The sequence below is a fragment of the Oryctolagus cuniculus genome, chromosome 1 (assembly GCF_051225735.1).
Source record: "Oryctolagus cuniculus isolate XC-2025 breed Fujian yellow rabbit chromosome 1, ASM5122573v1, whole genome shotgun sequence".
Taxonomy (NCBI): domain Eukaryota; kingdom Metazoa; phylum Chordata; class Mammalia; order Lagomorpha; family Leporidae; genus Oryctolagus; species Oryctolagus cuniculus.
The window spans coordinates 15,736,602-15,760,426 of NC_142867.1; the positions used below are offsets into that span (position 1 = coordinate 15,736,602).

Genomic DNA, 23,825 nt, shown 5'->3' on the forward strand with positions numbered 1-23,825 from the left:
AGCTACCTGCTTATTACCAGAAAAAGTTAGTGAAGAACATCTTTGCTACTGTGCTACTCTCATAACTCAGAGATCCCCAGTGTGTTACTCAAATTCAGTACTTTCCAACTCCTAGAATCTTTTGCTTTTCCGGATTTCTGGAAAAATTGTAAGTCAGCCATCAAACTTCTTTTGCTCTCTGATGTGTTTAAAGCTTAATCTTAACCACTTCTTCATTTACCTACATGTTTCTAAAATTACATTGACTTAAAGGAATAGCACGGACTTGCCATGAGTCTCTGTAAGGCAGCCTTCACATCCTTATTCCTCAGACTGTAGATCATGGGATTCAGCATAGGGATCACCAGAGTGTAAAACACAGAGGCCATTTTATCAGTGTCTAATGAATGATTACTTCTAGGCTGTAAATACATAAACAGCAGTGTCCCATAGAACACTGTGACTGCCATCATATGTGAGCCACAGGTGGAAAAGGCTTTCTTCCTTCCTTCTGTTGAACGTATCCTTAGGATGGACAAGACAATGTTGAAATAAGATATGAGAACTATAGTCATAGAAAAAAATAAGTTTGTAGCTGCGGATACAAAGACTACTGTTTCTGGAATATAAGTATCAGAACAAGATAAAGCTAAGAGAGGCACATTATCACAGTAAAAGTGATTGATGACATTGGAGGAACAATAAGACACAGAGAACACACAAGATGAAACCATGATAGCTGTGAAGAGGCCATAGAGATACGTCAGGGAAACGAGCAGCAGGCAGATCTGCCGAGATACCACCACCATGTAGAGCAGGGGATTACAAATGGCCACATAGCGGTCATAAGCCATCACGGCCAGCATGAAGATCTCAGACACAATGAAAACCAAGAATCCACCCAGCTGAGTGGCACATTCATAGTAGGATGTAGTTTTCCTCTTCACTAAAAAATTGATCAACATTTTAGGAGCAATGACTGTAGAGTTGCCCAGGTTGATGATAGCCAAATGTCGGAGGAAGAAGTACATGGGGGTGTGAAGTCGTGAGTCAACGCTGGTGAGGGTGATGATGCCCAGGTTCCCCACCACGGTCAGACCATAGATCACCAGGAACACACAGAAGAGGGGGAGCTGCAGCTCTGGACGCTCTGAGACTCCTATAAGAATAAATTCAGTGACCTGGCTCAAATTTCCAGGAGCCATGCAGGAGTGGGAACTTCATCTGTTTGAGGAAGAAAAGAAGTGGTTACTAACTTTAAGACTTACTTTCTGGGGTTGCTATTAGATAGCAAGGTCAATTACTTGTTGAAGGTTCCTTGAATTATGTATTAATCTGCTTCAGTTACTCAGCTCGAGATTTTAGGTCTAATAATTTCAGTTTCCCGTTGTTTGGGTGTCAGAATTCTAGAAGTAAGATGGAACAAGTGATCAGAATGGTGTTTTTGACATTTTAAGCTTTAGCTGCTTATGAAGCATATTTCTACCACATAGGCCAACTAATATTTAAGTCTGCAATATACTGGTATAGTTAGGGTTGCAAGTGCTTGTGAAATGCCAACCCAGCTCATGGTAGGGTGATTAAAAATCTATTTCAATTTGTAAACAAAACTCCTAATATGTTCCTTACTCATTCATATTCTACTTCAATTAAGTCCAGCTGTCTTATCTTGGGATTATAGTGTAATGGAGATTAAAAACAAAGTTCATTTTAGAGGATTGTATTTTAGGTTAGGTGAACTAAGGAGGACCAGGAATTTTCCTGTTGATAATGTGATAGATTTTCTGTTTTATCGAAACAGGAATCTAGGGTTCTGTAGTTTTTTTTTTTTTCCAAGATTTATTTATTTATTTGAAATTCAAGTTACAGAGAGGCAGAGGTACACAGAGAGAGATTTTTTCCATCTGATGATTCATTCCTCAGATGGCTACAATGGCTGGAGCTGCACCGATCTGAAGCCAGGAGCCAGGAGCCAGGAGCCAGGAGCCAGGAGCCAGGAGCCAGGAGTCAGGAGCCAGGAACCAGGAGCTTCTTCAGGGTCTCCACGTGGGTACAGGGACCCAAAGACTTGAACCATCTTCCATTGCTTTCCCAGGCCATAACAGAGAGCTGGATCAGAAGTGGAGCAGCCAGGACTTGAACCGGTGCCCATTTGGGATGCTGGTACTGCAGGCAGCGGCTTTACCGGCTATGCCACAGCACTATCCCCTTTGCAGTTTTCATATCACATCTTCCTCCTGCATACACAAATGACTCTCCTTAAATGGTATGTTATCTTTTTGATATCTAATGGAATCCATCTACTCAGCTAAAATGTTGGCAGATTTCTCCTGTAAAATAAATGACTTATCTAAACATTTCCATTGCTGTATTGAATATAAGTGTATATATATGCATGCATATGTATGTTATGAGATGTATGTACTTTTTTTCCTTAGAATATTGGTGATCTATAGTTCCATTTTGAGATTTTCAGTAGATGTGTATCCTATTTCTATTCACAGGTTATCCTCTAAAGCATTCATTTTTGAATTTAGATAACATTGCAAACATAAAACTAAAATAAAACAATATTAGTGAGCAAACACCCATCATTTCAGTAAAGATAAAATTTGCTTAAATATGTAAGGCGTAATGATGCCCATTTTAATTAGGAAAAAAAATTGACACTTTGTATTTCAAAATCAGTCATAAATCTTAGAAAGTGACATAAGTTTAAACATTATGTTCTTTGATTAAATATAATTCCAAGTGCTTTCTAAAATAAAAGTGAAATGGTTCATTTTAAGAGATGGCTTTGAATTGTTTAAAAAGGCTAATAAACAAGAATGAGATCAATACTTCCTACCCACCTCGAAGGGAGAATCTAATTCAGGTTGTTAGTGAGTGTCTCTTCGCAGCTGCAGCAAAGTGGGTGGCTGGGTCTCTAAACACTTAGACCCTAACTCCGAAAGACAGGTGACTCCAGGATCCTCACATTGCTTTTTATACCCTTGGGGAAGATGGCACCAGGGATGTGCTCTTTAACAAAGCATCCCTGTAGGAATCTAAAGGAACACCCTTTGTGTTTGCTTCTTGGGAGTTTGAGCCAATGTTATTGAAATGAGTTCAATTCAAAGACAGATAAGGGACACTGATATTAGTGTGTTATTGTCCAAGTACCTCATTTCAATTCTCAGCTCATTATTGCACAGACTTTTTGAGATGGCAGTTGATGGGCTAGAAGTGAAACTAGCACACATACCATGTTTATTAAACCACCCTCACTGCCAGAAACTGCTCCTCCCCATTTTACTTGAAAAACCAAATATGCATAGTCATTATTTCAAAGAATGGGGTAAAGTGGACGTTAAGGATGTGTCCTCCAAATGCATTCCTCAAGAAATAAAATTATCCTTTTACTTATTTCCTTTGTGCTTACATTTCAGAAAAGAAAAGAAACAACTACTGGAGAAGAGTCGAACATGCTATTGTAAAATAAAGCCTTTGTATTATGTTTGGACATGTCTATAAATTTCCTGAAATACAAATGCAATTTTTAGAACACCAAAAAATGTATACACATGGCTTTTTTGCATGCATTGGTTGACAAAAATTTGCCTTTGGAGTAAGACCTTTCTGCAAGGGAGGAGAGAACTTCCGCTTTGACTATGGCCTTGTCTAAAGAAGATCGGAGTTGGCGAACTGAAGAGGCTTCCATGGCCTTGGCAGCTCATGACAAGAGCCTCGGGTGGTTACTGACGTCATAAATAAGAGTGTCAATTGTTAAATCAACAACAGGAGTCTCTGTGCACTTACTCTCCATGTAGGAGCTCTGTCCTTAATGTGTTGTACTATGTGAATTAATGGTAAAACTAGTCTTCAAACAGTACTTTATATTTTGTGTGTCTGTGTGGGTGCAATTCATTGAAATCTTTACTTAATATATACTAAGTTGATCTTCTGTTTATAAAGATAATTGAAAATGAATCTTAATGGAGAATGATATGGGAGAGGGAATAAGAGATGGGATGGTTTGTGGGTGCGAGGGTGGTTATGGGGGGAAAATTGCTACAATCCAAAAGTTATACTTTTGAAATTTATATTTATTAAATGAAACTTTTCTAAAAAGAGGACCTTTCTGCAGATGTATAAATACATATATATATGATATGTATAGACATTCCATACATCATTTATAGAAATATCATATATATATAAAATCTGGATATATGTGATAACTTCAAAGAGTTTATTGAAAATTTGACTAAACAAGTTTGTCTTTGTGTAAAACATTTTGAAATTTTTGTGTAATTTTTTAATTATATACCCTTCTATGAACTTATTGAAGAGTCATTCTGTGTGTGTGTGAGAGAGAGAGAGAGAGAGAGACAAGATTGCCCCCTACATGCCTTAAATTAAAATTTATGGTGAACAAATATGCCATGGTGACATTTCTATAAAGTATAAATGCACTCACATGGAACAGTAATGTCTACTTTATAAGAATGCATGCACAAAAAAGATTCACATTAAGCACTTTCGAGTAGTTACTCTGTCCTTAGTGTGCTGTGCATTGAGATTTAATGCTATAACTAGTACTCAAACAGTATTTTTCACTTTATGTTTCTGTGTGGGAGCAAACTGTTGAAATCTTTACTTAATGTATGCTAAACTGATCTTCTGTATATAAAGAGAATTGAAAATGAATCTTGATGTGAATGGGAGGGGAGAGGGAGTGGGAAAGGGGAGGGTTGCGGGTGGGAGGGACGTTATGGGGGAGAAGCCATTGTAATCCATAAGCTGTACTTTGGAAATTTATATTCATTTAATAAAAGTTAAAAATAAAAAAAAAGTGGATGGTCCTTAGGACTGAACATAGGAATTAATGTGAACTATGTATTAATATCAAGCATGAGTATTTTGGCACAGTGGATTAAAGCAGTTGCTTGGGATACTTGCATCCCATAAAGGAGTGCTTGGGATAGAGTACCATCTCCACTTCTAAATCAGCTTACTGCTTATGCACACCCTGGGAGGCAGCAGACTATAGCTCAAGTACTTGGGTTCCTGCCACTTGTGTGTGAGACCTAGATAGAGTCCCAGGTTCCTGGTTTCAGTCTTGGTCAGTCCTTGCTATTGTGGGAACTTGGGCAGTGAACCAAGTATTGCCACTCTGTATTCATGCTCCTAAAGGAGACCAAAACGGACGCACATAAAATGCAATTAAATTTTGAATATGTGGGTTAACTTTAATACATGTTTTCACCTCCACAGATTTTTTCAGGTCATTGATGTCATTTTTTTTTTTTTTTTTTGACAGGCAGAGTGGACAGTGAGAGAGAGAGAGACAGAGAGAAAGGTCTTCCTTTGCCGTTGGTTCACCCTCCAATGGCCGCTGCAGCCGGCGCACCGCGCTGATCGGATGGCAGGAGCCAGGTGCTTCTCCAGGTCTCCCATGGGGTGCAGGGCCCAAGTACTTGGGCCATCCTCCACTGCACTCCCGGGCCACAGCAGAGAGCTGGCCTGGAAGAGGGGCAACCAGGACAGAATCCGGCGCCCCGACCGGGACTAGAACCCGGTGTGCCGGCACCGCAAGGCAGAGGATTAGCCTTGTGAGCCGCGGCGCCGGCCCATTGATGTCATTCTATTAGCAGATCATTCATTTTTCTTAAAGTTATCAATTATAAGTCATCTTAACAGTAAGCTATCATTAATCACTGTGCTATGGTGTGAGGATCTGGCAAAGAGGATCTAAATTCATGCCGTATTTATCATAGCTCCTAATAAAATCTTCACAGATGCTCACCTAATCCATGACATATCAAATATTGGTAATCTAATTATAAATCTCAATCTGAAGTAGAATGCTTTATTTCCTACTTAGCACAGATTTTGGAAACAGTATTTGCATGCTGAGTTATACTCACATTTTACTCTGCTCCTCTCTAGTCTACACATTTTTCATGGTTCAATCATATTTCTTATTTAATGCTTGGTGACTTCTATGAAATACCTATTACTAATTTTCTAGTTAATTTTGTTCCAGTTTATCAACCTAAGACTTTTTTTTTTCTGAAAGTCTGACCAAATCTTTATTAGGCTAATTTATATAGATTTCTATATAACCTAGAAAATTAACTTTAAGTGACATGATTCTACACATATAGGAAAAAAAGAAAATTCCATCAAGAAACTATTTGAATAAGTGAATTCAGTGAAGTTGCAAAATCAGTACACAAAAAATCAGTAGCATTTTTATATGGCAATCATGAACTCACTAAGAAAGAATTTATGAGAGTACTCTCATTCACATTAACTACAAAAAATAAAAGTTTTGAATAAATTTATCTAAGTATGTGAAGGCCACTGCAAAGGAATTTGCAAAACAGTAATGAAACGAGTTGAGGAAGATACAAAAAAGTGAAAAGGCCTTTCATGTTCATGGATTAGAGGAATGAACATACTCAAAAAGTCCACACTACCCAAGCAATATATGGATTCAGTGAATTCCCATCAAAATACCAAAAAATTCTTCACAGAACTAGAAAATAATCCTAAAATTCATGCAGAAATACAAAAGATCCTTACTTGTCAAAGTAATTTAAACAGATACAAAGCTGGAGGCATCACTGTATCAGGTTTCAATACATTTTTCAGGGATACTATAGCAAAAACAGAACTGCATTGGCATAAAAAAATGCACGTAGACCAAATAGAAGAGAATAAAACACCCAGAAGTAAATCCATGAATTTACAACAAACTTATCTTTGAAAAAAAGTGTTAAAATAGTTTCTGGGGAAAGGCAGCCTCATCAATAAGTAATGCTATGAAAACTGGATTTCCAAATGCTGGATTTTGAAAGAACCCTGACCTTTCAACTTAGACAAAATTCAACTCAAAATGGATCAAAGAGGTAAACCTAAGACAAAAATTATGAAACATACAGAAAATACTCCAAGATGTTGGCATAAGCAATGCTTTGTTAGGTAAGAGCCGAAAAGCAGAAGCAATAAATTAAAAAAATAGAAAAAATGTGATTTTATTAAACTGAAAAGCTTCTACAAAGCAATGAAAAAAATCAAAATTGAAGAGATAATAGACAGAATCAAAGAAAACATTTCAAACTTTTCATATGAATAAGGAAATTAATATCTAGGCTACATAAGGAATACAAAAGTTCAACAACAAACCATGTAGTTAAGATGAATGTGAATGAACACTTTTCAAAAGAAGAAATATGGATGATTCCAAATAGAAGGAAAAATGCTGAGTATCATTGGCCATCATGAAATGCAAATAAAAATCACAATGAAAGTGAAAATGACTGTTCTCAAAATGAATAAAAGTAACAAATGCTGGTTAATTTGTTGGGAAAAGGAACCTTAATACACCATTGATGGAGAGAAAACTATTAAAGCCATTGTGAGGCCAGCGCTGCGGCTCAACAGGCTAATCCTCCACCTAGCGGTGCCAGCACACAGGGTTCTAGTCCCGGTCGGGGCGCCGGATTCTGTCTCGGTTGCCCCTCTTCCAGGCCAGCTCTCTGCTGTGGCCCGGGAGTGCAGTGGAGGATGGCCCAAGTGCTTGGGCCCTGTACCCCATGGGAGACCTGGAGAAGCACCTGGCTCCTGGCTTCGGATCAGCGCAGCATGCGAGCCGCAGCAGCCATTGGAGGGTGAACCAAGGGCAAAAGTTAGGGGACTAGCCTAGATCTAAGCTGTGTATGACTGGATAAGAAAATTCAGTATACACACAATATGAAATGTTACTCAGCAATAAAAAAATAATGAAAGCCTGGCATTTGCATCAGATGGATGAAACTGGAGAGCATTATGGTGAACAAAATAAATCATGCACAGAAAAAATATATGCCACATATTTGTCTTGCAAATACAGAAACACAGTAAGGATTTATATTACTGAGTGTTTATATTTATAAATGCATTTTCACTGGATTACACCCCTTCCATATTAAAACATCCTTCTTTCCTCATTTTATGATCTTCATCTTGATTTGCATGTTAAGTGATTTTAACATACCCATTTCTGCCTTCTGTTTCTGTTTCTCTGGTATGTATTTAATTCTCAAATTTTCCAATTTTTTTTTTTTTTTTTGACAGGCAGAGTGGACAGTGAGAGAGAGAGACAGAGAGAAAGGTCTTCCTTTTGCGGTTGGTTCACCCTCCAGTGGCCGCCATGGCTGGCGCGCTGCAGCCTGCACACCGCGCTGATCCGATGGCAGGAGCCAGGTGCTTCTCCTGGTCTCCCATGGGGTGCAGGGCCCAAGCACTTGGGCCATCCTCCACTGCCCTCCCTGGCCACAGCAGAGAGCTGGCCTGGAAGAGGGGCAACCAGGACAGAATCCGGCGCCCTGACCAGGACTAGAACCCGGTGTGCTGGCACCGCAAGGCGGAGGATTAGCCTAGTGAGCTGCGGCACCGGCCCAGATGTTTTTGTTTAAATCTGTCTCTTCCAAATAGCATTCAGTCAGATTTGCTGTGTGGCACATTCTGAAAACCATTTTATATTAAGAAAGATTTACTTTTATTTAAAAAAAAAAAAGAAAATCACTTAGAGGTTTTATTTGTATTATCTAGCCACAATATTTATTTATTCTATTGAGATTGAGAAGGGTACAGGCTGATAGAAGAGGGAATTTTTCACTCAGAAAAAAGAAGAAACTTAGGCTGGGAAACTATTTCTACTCTTTGATGCTATGATTAGTCTCACAGATTACTAGAAAATGGTTTGTGAGTTCAATTGTGCATCTGAATATTAGGGCATCATGTGTGCATTTTAATCAGATTCATTAAAGTTCTTTTCAGTGCATTTTTTACTTCTTTGTTCCGTAGGCTGTAAATCAGTGGATTCAGCATAGGGATCACTAGGGTGTAAAACACAGAAGCCATTTTATCAATATCAAAGGTGTGGCTTGATTTAGGTTGCAGATAAATGAACAATAATGTCCCATAGAACACGATCACTACTGTTAGATGAGAGCTACAGGTGGAGAAGGCTTTGTACCTCCCCTCTGTTGTGTTCATTCTGAGGATAGCTACTAGGATAAACATGTAGGATACTAGAACAATCAAGAGGGAGGAGAGCAAGTTACAGCCTGAGAAGATCAAAATGATCAATTCTAATTCATGAGTGTCTGAACAGAGCATAGATATGAGAGGGAGACAGTCACAGTAAAAATACCTGATGATGTTAGAGCCACAGAAGGACAATGAAAATAGCTTAACTGTGAGCAATAGTGACACAAATGTACTATAGAGATAAGGAATAAGAACCAGCACCCAACACACTTTCTCCTCCATGATAACCATGTATACAAGTGGTTTGCAAATGGCCACATAGCGATCATAGGCCATTGCTGATAGGATAAACAGTTCAGTGATGATGAAGATCTCAAAGAATGCTAGCTGGGTGGCACACAAATTGTAGGAAATAGCATTTTTGTTTGCCACAAAATTGACCATCATCTTTGGGCCAATGGCAGTAGAGTAACCAAGATCAGTAACTGACAAATGTCTAAGGAAAAAGTACATAGGGGTGTGGAGCTTGGAGTCCAAATAGGTCAGTATAATCATGCCCAGATTGCCCATCACTGTGACCAAGTATATGATGAGGAAGATTCCGAAGAGTGGCGCCTGCAGTCCAGGGTTATCGGTGATCCCCATGATAATGAATTCAGTAACCTGTGTCCCAGCAGTAAGATTGAGTTTCTCAATGTGCTTCATCCTTGCAACCTGGGTAAAGTATAACATCAACACTTAATATATCTGAGATGCTATCCTTTAAGAGAATTCACAACACGATAAATGTGATAAAGAGACATTTCGTTCATTGAAAATGAAAAGCAGAAACTCCGGCTCATCATGCCCAAACCACACGCAGTTGCACTCATATTTTTGAAATTATAGGGGAGAGAGATTTTGACGTTGTTGTTTTAATGTTGCTCTATGACTTATTTCTTTTTATCTCAAGTCTTGAAGATTGAGGGAGGGAAGGAAGGAAATATGGTTATCTTCTTAGAACTGTATCTATGAAATACATAAAATCTGTTCTCTTTATATTAATAGAAGTTTTAAAAATAAAAAAGCAAGAAAACAGCTATTTTAATTCAACTTGTGAATTTTTAAAGTAATTTATACAAACATTATCGATATCCAAACAATAAACCTTACCTATTGCCAACTATCATGGCTATTTAAAGGACCAAAGCAAAGAAAATACTTTCCAAATTATTGGTAATCAATCAAGTTGTGATAAACTTCTTATAAGTCAGTGTCTTAAAATTTGTCACTATAAATTCAACTTCTTTATCTTGTACAAAAACTAATGCTGGGCCGGCGCCACGGATCACTAGGCTAATCCTCCGCCTTGCAGCGCAGGCACACCGGTTCTAGTCCCGGTTGCCCCTCTTCCAGGTCAGCTCTCTGCTGTGGCCCAGGAGTGCAGTGGAGGATGGCCCAAGTGCTTGGGCCCTGCACCCCAGGGGAGACCAGGAAAAGCACCTGGCTCCTGCCATCGGATCAGCACGGTGCGCCTGCTGCGGCGGCCATTGGAGGGTGAACCAACGGCAAAGGAAGACCTTTCTCTCTGTCTCTCTCTCTCACTGTCCACACTGCCTGTCAAAAAAAAAACAAAACAAAAAAACAAAACAAAACAAAAAAAAAAACAAAAAACAAACAAAAAAAAAACAAAAAAAAAACTAATGCCATGTGTTAATCTTAGAATTTCTCAGAAACCTATTTGTCTGCATTTGCCACATTTGTCATTATCCCAGTCTGCTGCACAGAGACCTGACCATTCTGATTACTTATGATCACTTAATAGAGAATCACAAAAAGAGGTCCAGTGGAAAAAAAAAAAGAGTAGAATTAAACATCAAGAAACAAAATTCATTGTATGCAGGCCAAATTCCAAAAAACTTACAGATATTAACTGTATCATCTACATAATTACTCAAGAAGTAAGTAGTAGTATCTCCACTTGAAATGAGAAATTGAAACACAGAGAGTTGGATAACTTTACAAGATTACTCTGATCATAATTGGTGGCTTCAGGATTCAAATAAAATCATTCAGAATATATTCTCATAAACACAGTACAGTGCTATCTTTCCATTAAGGACATCCTGAGTAGATAGAAAATGAAGAATGAGCAGGAGCAGCACTAGGAATATAATGATAAAAAATCTTGTTAAATTGATAACTGAATCAGTAGTTAATTGCAAAACCAAAGTTTTATAAGTAATGAAAACTATGGAGTATTGGAAGTGTAATTAGTTTATCTTGACATTAATATTATTGATGACAGAAAGTGTATTGCAAAGAAAGAAAACTTTATCCAAGATGTTTGATGGGGCCCCAGTTTAAGCTGTATGCTCTTGGAAATTTTCAAAGATCAATGGTTCTACTTACTGTAATAGATAAGCTGCTTTAGCTTCCTGCTGTTTAATCCTCACAAGTTGATTCAGAATGGATTTAAATTTCTTTTACTCCTTTGAGACTCATTTTGTGAAAGTTTTAATATGCATTGAAAGATAAACAAATTACAGGTAATTACCTGAGGAAGTGCTCTCTATCTGTTAATTATCCTCTGAATGTTCCATTAGGAAAAGTCAAAATTCTCACAGCGAAGTCTAACTGAACAAAATAAAGTATGCAATGTCACTAAACACTGGAAATAGCACTTAATAAATCTTTGCCAGAAATTCAGTTACACAATATCTGGTAAACTCACTCCCCTCCAAATCCACCCCTCCCACAGTTTATGAGTAAATGGAAGAATGAACACTGCCACAATATGCGATATTTCAAACTACATTCATTGCTAAAGGGTATTTTGATGGAGATATATATATATATATATATATATATATATATATATCCTGAAATGGCAGTGATGAGAAAACCAGCAGATAAGAACATTATAAGACTATTAATATTTTCAAAATACTTGATAATTTAACATTGTGAATAAAGGTTATATATATAATATATAAATATATTATATATATTTATAGGTTGAGATAAAACACTGTCTGGTTTCTGGAAGGAAACCATTTCATCATGTATTTATAATAAGTCTTATCTATCTCTGGTTGTTTCCAAAAATTTCTTTATCCATGGTTTTCAGAAATTTTATTGTGATGTCACTTTGGTGTATTTTTCTTTGTATTTATGCTGCTTGAAGTTTTTTTCCCATTTCTTTCTGTTCGTTATAATGTTTCCTTTCCTCTTTTGTGTAAAATTAATTTGAAAGGTGACATTATTATTCTGCAGATTATTGAGAGTATTTTTCATGGATTTTGTTCAGTATTTGAGATTATTTCTCACTTCATTGTGTGTAATCTATATAGTACTATTTTTGAATTAAGTCATTTTTCTTTTTTAATATTTGATACTCAGTATTCTCCTTCAAGAAACATTTGCTTATATCTGATATTGTATATTCTTCTCTACAGATCTTAATTATTTTGAACAATGTTTATGTTTTTGTTAAGTTATCTAGTATTTTGAAAATATTAATAGTAGCCTTACAACGTCCTTACCTGCTGATTTTCTCACCACTGCCATTTCAGAATATGTATTTCTAAATATTTTAATTTTTAAATTTTTGAGGTAACATTTTAAATTTATGTTTACAAAGACTTAATTCTCCACTAAATAAAGAGTTCAGCAAATAAAAATTTAAAAGACCACAGCTCAGCATGGATATAGGCAAGGGCTTTAAAATAATAAAATGAAATTTTATTTATTTTACTCTTATTCAGTAAGTTTTAAAATAGTTTCAGATCAGTAAAACTATTATCTCCTCAATAAAGTTACATGCTTTGGTTTTCTGATATTTCTAGTTTATGTGATTAGATACTGCACATTGTGACTTTTATGATAATGATTGTGAAATTTAGTTTAGTTTGTTGTTTAGTTTTGTATTATTTTCCTCAGGAATGTTTTAAACAAACTTCCAAAGTCTCTGTTTGAGAATTGTTTTCAAGCTATTAAAGGAATCCAAAAGAACTTTTCCCCTGAGTTCTCCACAGATTACCCAAGCATGGAATGAGAACAGTATAATCTGGCTTTTTTGGAATCAAATGTCTCCCTTTCCAGTATAATCCCTGGGAATTGTTCAGCTTTCATGTGCCATTTTTATGTGATTTTTGGGCAGTCTGTGCATACCTACATATTTAAAAGTTTGGCAAGAAACTCAAGTGGGAACTTGTAATGAAGGAATATGTTAAGAATAACAACAAAAATATATGCCATATAAGAAACAAATAACATTGTCAAAAATATGTTCTTCATTATCTATCATTACTTTATAAGCAAATGAAATAGAGCTCAATCAAAAGGCGGAGATTGGCAAAAGATTTACAAAACAACAATGGTAACAACAACATTTTATCTAAATATAGGTTTTCTTCTAGGGATTCTTTTATTTGCAATGTGTTTTGGCATCAGAATATGCAATGGAAACAAGACTGAGAATATACTCATTTTAAAAAATTGAAAACATAATTTATTAATGTAGAGCGTGATAAGTGTTTAAAGTGGGTGGAAAATGAGATTCTGTGAACACTGCCACTTCTGTGAGTTGAAAAGGAAATGCTGCATCATCATAAAGATTATGTAGTGCCATGAAATTGGTATCTAAAGCATTATGATCCTTGTGTTATTGCATAGGTAAATCTCTAAATAGTGATACTTTAGTTTGCAATATGTCCATTGATAGCAAAATTCTATAAATGTTAATATATAATTGGTAGACTTTATTTTACATTTATTTATTTTATTTGCTTTATTTTATCACAGATTTTTTAATGCACTTCTATTTTTTTCTGATGATTTGTGTGGATATTCTTAAATGGAGGAGCAGAGATATCATGAAGCTAATGAAACTCAAATTTTAAATTCCTTCCTTTGTATTTCCAAGGCTATGAGTTGGGCTTCAGTACTGAAATCACAAAATAATATATCTTTGTGAAATTTCAAAAATATGATGTTAGCTAAAATCAGTTAATCCCACTCACCCATACTTTACCAAGATCTTGGTTCATTAGCATAACTTCAGGCATTTGTAGGATGTGGCAAGTGAGAAATGGAGTTTATGAGATTTTATTTGATGACTAGTATTTTATGTGACTCAAAATCAATTATACTTATGAAATATTGCTATTTCTCCTGATATAGGAGTGGTAATTATGAATAGTTCTGGGGGCCAGCGCTCTGGTGTAGCAAGTTAAACCAGCTCCTACAGTGACAGCATTCCATTTGGATGCTGGTTTGATTCCTCACTTCTTGGCTGCTCCACTTCCTATCCAGCTGCCTGCTAATGTGCCTTGGAAAGCAGCTGAAGATGGCCCAAATCCTTGGTCTTCTGCACCCATGTGATAGACCTGGCAGAATCTCCTGGCTCCTGGCTTTGGTATGTGACAGTTGCAGCCATTGTGGTCATTTGCAGGGTGAATCAGTGGACGGAAGATCTCTCTGTCTCCATCCCTCTCTCTCTGTAAGTCTGCCTTTCAAATAAAATAAATAAATCTTTATAACAGAGTAATACTTATGTTTCCTTGTATTTGAAAATGTATACAGAATTTCATTAATTGACTTGTTACACTCACAGATTTCATGGAGTTTTTCCACTTTTTAGTAATTAAACAAATTTAAAATTTTCCATCCCCTCAATATTAACATATATTTCAATTTGCATTTATAATATATTTATTTTTAATAAGAAAAGTACCAAGATAACATAACTTACAAAATGATATGGGATGCCAGCATCACAGGTGACAGCACCACAAAACCAGTCCCCCAAATAACAATTCTTACCCACTCATTATTTCATAAATAATCATCAAGCTCTTTTTATTTGAGAAACTTACATTTTATTGGAGAAAATATTCTTCTCATTCTAGCCTGTATGAACCACCCAACTAGGAATAATATATTGCCCAAACTTCACAAGGATTTGCAGTGTTTCTTCTATCTCCGTTGTGTCATTTAGATATTATTTGGTCATGTAAGTAATGCTCAAAAATACTGGTTAATAAAAACAGCAGAATTCAAAATCAGTTTTCTAATATTAGAGCATGGTGGCTTTCATTTTTGTTGCATCAGAAGCTCAACAATATAGGAGCCAGTGTGCTTATTATTAAATTATTACCCCAAATAGTAGAGGCTCACATAAAATGTTTCAATTTCAAGAAAGAAATGATAATAGAGACTACATTAAAGCCTCACAGGCATACCGTTTTGGGGAAGGAGAATTTTTCTATTATTTTTCACCCTGGTAGAGTTCTCCCTTTGAATCAACAGCAATAACCTTTTAAAAAATCTGCTACACTTTAAGCTTCCTTTCTGAAAAGTGGCCGAATTTCTCAGAACAGAAATCAAGGAAACAAGTTGATTATTTCTTGTTTAGAATATTCTTAATTATTAAATGTGAATAATTTCTCTACAATTTATTAAAAATCTGTTCAACCTATCTATACCCATCCAGTTTGTAATGATTTTCTATATTAGCACTGTTACTCATCTAAAATGGAATTGTTAGCTGATGTTTTAGAGATTATTTATTAATTAATTATATATTTGTATAATTTATTTTCTATGCTTAGCAAAGTCTTAGGCATTCATTATACTTTATTTTATTTGGAATATTCAACAAATAAATAAAATATATTTCCATGTCTAGAGTATACATATAGTGATTACTACAACTGAATTAATTAACATTTCAATCACCACTCCTATTTACCTACTGCTTGGATGTGTGTAAGGATGGGGTGGGTAAGGATATTTTAAAGCTGCTACTCAACAAAACTCAAGTAAAAATGCAATATTACAAACCAGGGTTACCACACCCTACATTAAAGTCCCAGAATTTTTTAATCTTTAAACTAGTCCCTGAGAGTCTCCTCTTCTAATCTGACACCTGCCAATGTGGGATTTCACTCTTTATCATCTCAGACTGACATCAATGAAGAAGAAAAATAATATTAAGAGACAATATTGGCTGGCGCCACGACTCACTAGGCTAATCCTCTGCCTAGCGGCGCCGGCACACCGGGTTCCAGTCCCGGTCGGGGTGCCAGATTCTGTCCCGGTTGCCCCTCTTCCAGGCCAGTCCTCTGCTGTGGCCCGGGAGTGCAGTGGAGGATGGCCCAGGTGCTTGGGCCCTGCACCCCATGGGAGACCAGGAAAAGCACCTGGCTCCTGGCTCCTGCCATCGGATCAGCGCGGTGCGCTGGCCGCAGCGCACCGGCCGCGGCGGCCATTGGAGGGTGAACCAACGGCAAAGGAAGACCTTTCTCTCTATCTCTCTCACTGTCCACTCTGCCTGTCAAAAAAAAAAATAAAATAAAAATAAAAAAAAGAGACAATATTGGATGGTTGTTAAGAATAAAATATCTGGACCCAGATAATCTCACTTTGAAAACTAGCTCCAATACCTAATATCTTGATGAACTCTATTCACTGATGCGGTGATGACCAAATTAATGTAGACTAGAAGAATATCTATCATAGAGTACCCAATAAGTATGAAATATCATTACTAACCTGTAGCTCCTAGGACTATCTTAAAGATTCATTTTAATTGCATGAACAATATGATGATATTTATCCTCATAAACAATGTACTATATACTTCTATATTTCAATCCATTAAAAGATATTTAAGCAACTTGCATTGACAGCATGTGGAATTTTATTTCACTATGATAAACTAAGAAAATATCTTAGGATTTTTTTTAAGTTAGCAAATATTCATGAGACATTGTATGGAGTTACACGGAACAATTCTGTCCTGTGTTAGGCAAGATAATTACATCTTTGCCTACACATCAGACCTCACTTGTGATAGTTTAAGTCTGTAACCACCAAGAAACACTTCCCAACGATGGACTAGAAATATGATATTGTACAATAATCTGATTGTTTTCTTTTTGTCTCTCATATCCCAACAATTGATGGAAGTACTTAAATGGGGAAAAAGCAAAAAAAAATAGTTAATCTTCAACATTTATTCAAAATTGAGATATGTAAACACAAAGAAAGTGAGCCAAAAATTTAATTCATCATAGAATATGCATCATTCCTCAAATTATGAAAACACTTGAGCACATTATAAAATATGGGAAGCCAGTTACTAAAATAATTAAAGAAACAAATATATGAAACAAAAAATCATTTAATAATGAGGGTCAAATATTATAGTAAAAACACTAACCTGAGAAGTTATATAAATTTTAAAAAATCTATCTAAACTGATATGTCCCCTAGTGTCAAAATTAGAAGGCTAAGACAAAGTCAGATACTTACTACAATATTTGAATCATTGAATAATGAAATATGTTCAACTCACATTGTTAAGAAAGTAATTATATTCGAATGTTTGGATAATTTTTATTTCAGTACATTTACAACCATTAAAATCATCACAGGTCACGTAAATAACTGATTTTAGATACAACTCCAAATATAGCAAGAAATTTATGGGAGTTAATATAGAAACAGCTGACATACACACAGACATGAATACTAAAAATTCTACTCTGACAGGTCATAAGTCACAAGACTCCTCATAATTCTTTCTGAATTACCACAGTTCCTTACTCCCCAACAGCAAAATCACTTTGTTGCTTAATTTCATTTCCATGTGATATGATCTAATATTCTATAAAATTGCCATTATGTTTAACACTCCATCTATCCCTAGAAAAAATGCAAATATTTTTATTATTTTGCTCATTCATATATGAGCAGCAGTGCAATAGGCCAAACAGAGCATATGCAAGAAAATAGGCAACATATATTGAACCTATTTGTTCTTCTTCCTGATTTTAGAGGCACACAGAGCAGAGACCGACACACACAATGTAACTTACATAAATCATGTTGTATGCACACTTGAAGAAAAAATACTGCGCACATTATTCCATGTCCTTTTTAGGGCACAAGTAACATCTTTGTTCCTTAAACTGTATATCAAAGGATTCAGCATGGGTATAACCAAAGTGTAAAATATGGAAGCCACTTTATCAGTGTTAAAAGAATGAGTAGATTTGGGTTGCACATACATAAATATCAAAGTCCCATAGAATACGGTGACCACTGTCAGGTGAGATCCACAGGTGGAAAAAGCTTTGCGTCTGCCCTCAGCAGAGTTCATCCTGAGAATGGCTCTTAGGATCAGCAGGTAAGACCCAAGGACCACCAGCAGAGAAGAAATCAAATCAACAGCTGCTAAGGTCAGAATGATCAACTCTATTTCGTGTGTATTTGAGCAGAGCAAAGATAGCAAGGGGAGACTATCACAGTAAAAATGACTAACGACATTGTCACCACAGAAGGGTAAATTAAAGATCTTTATGGTGACTAGAAGAGACACAAATGTGCAGTAGAGATAGGGGATTGCCACCAGTATGTGACATACCGTTTCTGACATGATGACTGTGTAGAGCAGAGGGTTACAGATGGCCACATAGCGGTCATAGGACATTGCCGACAAAATAAAAAGTTCACAAACAATGAACAGGAGAAAGAAAGCTAGCTGTATAGCACAAAAATAATAGGGTATTATGTTTTGCTCCACAATAAAATTTACTAACATTTTGGGTCCCACAGCTGTAGAGTAACCAAGATCTGTAATAGCCAGGTGTCTGAGAAAAAAGTACATGGGTGTTTGTAGCCTGCTGTCTATCTTGGTGAGGATGATCATACCCAGGTTGCCCACTGCTGAGATCAGATAGATGATGAGGAACAATGCAAATAATGGGGCCTTCAGCTCAGGGCGATCTGTGATTCCCATCAGAATGAATTCCTTCACCACTGTGAGGTTATGTTTTTCCATCCAGGTTGATCAGAAAACCTATACCAGATAAAGATATCATCGCATTCAATTATTTTTCTGTTTTAAATGGTGAATTTTTTATTACACAAAACCATTACAAGTAAGATACATAAAAACTTTCTAATTTATGATATTTGAAAATAGACCAATCTGTCACAGATAAGGATATTTGTGTGTATGTGTGTGTTTGTGTTTGTAAAGAAGAGACATAGACAGGTATAGGTTAATTGTTCTCTACTTGGGTTGATTTTACTCACCAAATAATATATCCAAGACATTTTCTTTGTCACTGCTGGGAGATTGGCTGCAGTTTATCCTAATTATTAGAAACCATTTAAATTCCTAAAATCCTACTTTGTCCAACATCTGTATAACAAAAACAACCAACCCAAGGTATCAATATTGCTAAGTTTGAAAAACATCGATAAAATAGACCAATGATAGACAGAGATGTTATGTAATTACTTATAAAGTTAAATTAAATATGTAAACAAAATTTTAAAAGGTAAATAGTATTACAGAGTTCTGTAATTAACACACAATTATTCTTAGGTGTTTAAATTTTAACTGAAAACTGATCCCCGTTAGGAATTTGGAAAACATTATGCTGAGTGAAATAAGCCAATCTCAAAGGGACAAATAACACTTGTTCTCCTAGATAGGTGACAACTAACTGAGCACCAAAAAGGAAACCTGTTAAAGTGAAATGAACACTATGAGAAACGGTGACTTGATCAGCCCTCATCCTGACTGTTGATGAGCAACTTGAAATGTTATCCCTCTTAGTATTTTTTTTTGTTTGTTCTACTTAATACTTTTGGTTGAATACTGTAATCAATACACAATTCTTCTTAAGTGCTGAAACTTAACTGAAAAGTGATCACTGTTAAATATAAGAGTGGGAATAAGAGAGGGAAGAGATGTACAATTTGGGACATGCTCAAGCTGACTTACCCCAAATGGTAGAGTTAGAAACATACCAGGGGATTCCAATTCAATCCCCTCAAGGTGGCATGTATCAATGCCATCTCACTAGTCCCAGTGATCAATTTCTATTCACAATTGATCATAATGATAGGACTAAGAACCAAAGGGATCACATAAACAAGACTAGTGTCTGCAAATACTAGCTGATAGAATCAAAAAGGGAGAGAATGATCCAACATGGGAAGTGAGATACACAGCAGACCCATAGAATGGCAGATGTCCTAAACAGCACTCTGGCCTCAGAATCAGCCCTTAAGGCATGCAGATCCGGCTGAAAAGCCCATGAGAGTATTTCAGGCATGGAAAACCAAGACTCTCTGGAGAAAAAAACAAAAACAAAAACAAAAACAAAAACAAAAACAAAAAAACCTAAATGAAAGATCTCTGTGAGTGAGATCCCAGTGGAAAGAATGGGTCATCAAAGAAGGAGGTACCTTTCTCTGAAGGGAGGAGAGCTTCCACTTTGACCATGGCCTTGTCTAAAAATTATCAGAGTCAGTGAACTCAGGGGGCTTCCATAGCCTTGGCAGCTCATGACAAGAGCCTAGGTTGATTACTGATGCCATAAACAAGAGTGTCAATTTGTTAAGTCAACAACAGGAGTCACTATGTACTAACTCCTCATGTAGGATCTTTGTCCTTAGTGTGCTGTACATTGAGATTTAATGCTATAACTAGTACTCAAACAGTATTTTTCACTTTATGTTTCTGTGTGGGAGCAAACTGTTGAAATCTTTACTTAATGTAAACTGATCTTCTGTATATAAAGAGAATCAAAAATTAATCTTGAAGTGAATGGAAGGGGAGAGGGAGTGGGAAAGGGGAGGGTTGCGGGTGGGAGGGACGTTATGGGGGGGAAGCCATTTTAATCCATAAGCTGTACTTTGGAAATTTATATTCATTAAATAAAAGTTTAAAAAAAAAAGGTAAACAGTATTAAAATTCTGAGTGTTTAATATATGCATTATTACCATGGTATTTCAACCTTATAAACATATTTACAAATTAAATGTGATAATGTTTCACAAAAACTCCAGTATTACAAAAAGCTCAATCCACAAATCTTCCAAATGCATAAGACAATTTGCTTTAAAACATAGTCCTCTGAGTAGTACTCCATAGTGTACACATACACCATAATTTCTTTATCCAGTCATCAGTTGATGGACATCTGTATTGATTCCATGTCTTGGCTATTATGAATTATGCTGCAGTGAACATGGAGTTATAGATAACTCTTTCATATACTGATTTCTTTTGAATTTTGGGTAAATTTCCAGGAGTGAGATGGCTGGATCAAGGGTGAAATAAAAAATGAAATCCTGTGTTGTGCAACAAGATGATGGCAACTGGAAGCCATTATGTTTTGTGAAACAAGCCAATCCTGAAGACAGATATCCTATGCTTTCCCTGCTCAGAGACATGAATAGAGTACCTGGAATAAAGTGTATTGAAGTGAAATACACATTTCGAAAATCAATGATGGATTTTAGCCCTTGTTTTTTTATTTAGGAACAGTATTTTGTTGCACATTGCTTTATTTTTTTCCACATAATATTTGTTGAAATATTTTACTTAGGGTAGCTTGAACTCTACGAGCATTAAGTGTACTAAAAAATGATCACTGTAAAAATTGAGACTGGGAATATGAGAGGAGGGGGAGGAAGGGTTGGAGCACGGGTGGGAGGGCGGATGGGGAAGTGCCACTATGTTCCTCTAATGATATAAAGGAAATATATGACACTTGAATAACTTAAATAAAATATATATTAAAAAACAAAGAAAACATAGTCCTCTGAATACACTTATCCTTAGAAGTGGTACAATGGAAATTTTAATACATTGAAAATATGAGATGGGTATACAAATAAAAATGGAATAACATGTCACAATGATGGTAATTTTTATTTATGGAGGGAAGTATTAGGAGATACAAGTCTGTAGATACATTCTGTGATATATCTTAATTTATGGTATATTTGAAAGGTTACTTTGGATGCATAATTTATCTAAAACTCATTTCTTCTCATTTCCAAGAGCAATGTATTGTTGACAAGGGTGAGGGAAAATAAAATGATTCAGTGTGTTTTTGCCACCAGGGAATATTTCTGAAATAACAAGTTCATAGTAAAATTTGTGTTTGTTTTTTATTAATTTGTGGCTGGGCCCTACCTGAAAGAGATTTTCTTTACATGCATACATATAGCTTATTCGGCATTGTGAATTAACTTTTCTGTCAGGGCTATGGTGATGTCAGGAGGAGACCAAAAAGGTTGTGTTACTTGGAACTTATTCCTTTCCTCAAATTACTCCCCCATTTAAGACAAAATTTGGAAATCAAACGATTATTGATTTCAATTATTTATCATTTATTTCATAGCTAATTTAATGACATTTTAAACATAAATTATTTTCACATAAATTGTTTTAATGTTCCTCTGAGGGCATTTTCATTATAAAGGAGATGCTATCATTTGTATTTGATAGTGAAATGCACTTTATCATGCAAAATATTGAGTATGAGGCAAATGAGCAAATTGAGAAAATAAGTCACTGGACATAAATTTATGAAGACTCCTCTTTGAATAAAAACATTAGAAATAATTGTTTAAAACCACTAGAGTATAAAGTTATAAAGACAAAATGCTCTAAATAAGAGTTGTACACAAATCATTATGATATAGCATATAATGCAGGTAAATGTATATAATAATTTAAACATGTTTGAATATCAATAAAAACCTGCAGAATAAAAATAAACCCAAACAGAAGATTGAGATATGTAAAAGTAAGAGAACTATTATTGATTTAATTTTTTTTTGCTTTTTTTTTTTTTTTCCTGACAGGCAGAGTGGACAGTGAGAGAGAGAGAGAGAGAGAGAAAAAGGTCTTCCTTTTCTGTTGGTTCACCTCCCAATGGCCGCTGTGGCAGGTGCACTGCAGCCGGCGCACTGCGCTGATCCGAAGCCAAGAGCCAGGTGCTTCTCCTGGTCTCCCATGAGGGTGCAGGGCCCAAGGACTTGGGCCATTCTCCACTGCACGCCTGGGCCATAGCAGAGAGCTGGCCTGGAAGAGGAGCAATCAGGACTAGAATTGGTACCCAAATGGGATGCTGGCGCCGCAGGTGGAGGATTAGCCTATTGAGCCGCAGTGTCGGCCATAAATTTTATAACCCCAAATGGTGCTCTCAAATAAAGAAAAATTACACTATTCACAAAGAATTTTAGTGACAATTGATTTTGTGTCAACTATAAACTAAAATAAAATATAATTTAAAAATGCTAGTTTTAAGAGGATTGCAGGTAACTTGCAGTTAAATCAATTAAAATATTGAATATAAGACTGTGGCTTCATATTATCCTACGTTGACATCATAAGCACATCTTTGTTATATTAGAAATTTGGAAATATGTACCAGTAGGTAGTGACATAAAAAATCTCAGTAAATGCAATGCAAAGCAATGTATTTTCTTCTGCAATTGTGAAAGTCAAAACCAAATAATACCACAATTGATAAACATTTATTTTATTGTTAGGCAAGAAAAGAGAAATGAACTTCATCTCACAATTCTTGGAGTTAAGGAGAAAGAAACATTGATTTTCTAATTTTAATATTTCATTGAATACCAACTGCATTTAAAAATACATACTTTTTGAGAAAATTGTATCTGCTTTTCGACAATTCCTTTTGAAAATTAAAGTACATTTTAATACTGTATTCTGACATAAATCTTTTGTCTCTAAAGTGTCCTAATCTTCAAATTATGTTTTTCAAATTGAGTATGAGAAAGAAAACCCTTTATTTATTTCAGGAGATGGGGAAATGATAATACCTACACATGTATTTAAATATAATCACTGATTGTTAAATTACTTTTAAAAACAACATAAGGAGTCCAGTCACTAGATAACTAAGTACTTAGAAGAACAATAACTTCAGCAAATAAATATTTGCAGTCCCTTCATCTTGCTATTTAAAAACAATTCATACCTTTTAGGTGTGCTATCT

The 23,825-nt window shown here is 35.8% G+C and overlaps 3 protein-coding genes across 3 annotated transcripts; all 3 read right to left on the reverse strand.

The window, feature by feature from the left end:
- Positions 1–236: 236 nt before the first annotated feature.
- On the reverse strand, positions 237–1,184 carry LOC100342267 (olfactory receptor 8J3). Its single transcript, XM_002709132.3, has one exon. It carries the CDS (start codon positions 1,182–1,184, stop codon positions 237–239), a length of 948 nt encoding a protein of 315 aa, XP_002709178.3.
- A 7,561-nt stretch (positions 1,185–8,745) lies between these two features.
- Positions 8,746–9,705, reverse strand: LOC100342516 (olfactory receptor 8K1). The gene has a single exon (XM_002709133.3). It carries the CDS (start codon positions 9,703–9,705, stop codon positions 8,746–8,748), a length of 960 nt encoding a protein of 319 aa, XP_002709179.3.
- Positions 9,706–17,869: 8,164 nt separating this feature from the next.
- On the reverse strand, positions 17,870–18,829 carry LOC100351721 (olfactory receptor 8K3-like). Its single transcript, XM_002708945.3, has one exon. The coding sequence runs from the start codon at positions 18,827–18,829 to the stop codon at positions 17,870–17,872; it is 960 nt and encodes a 319-aa protein (XP_002708991.3).
- Positions 18,830–23,825: the final 4,996 nt, after the last annotated feature.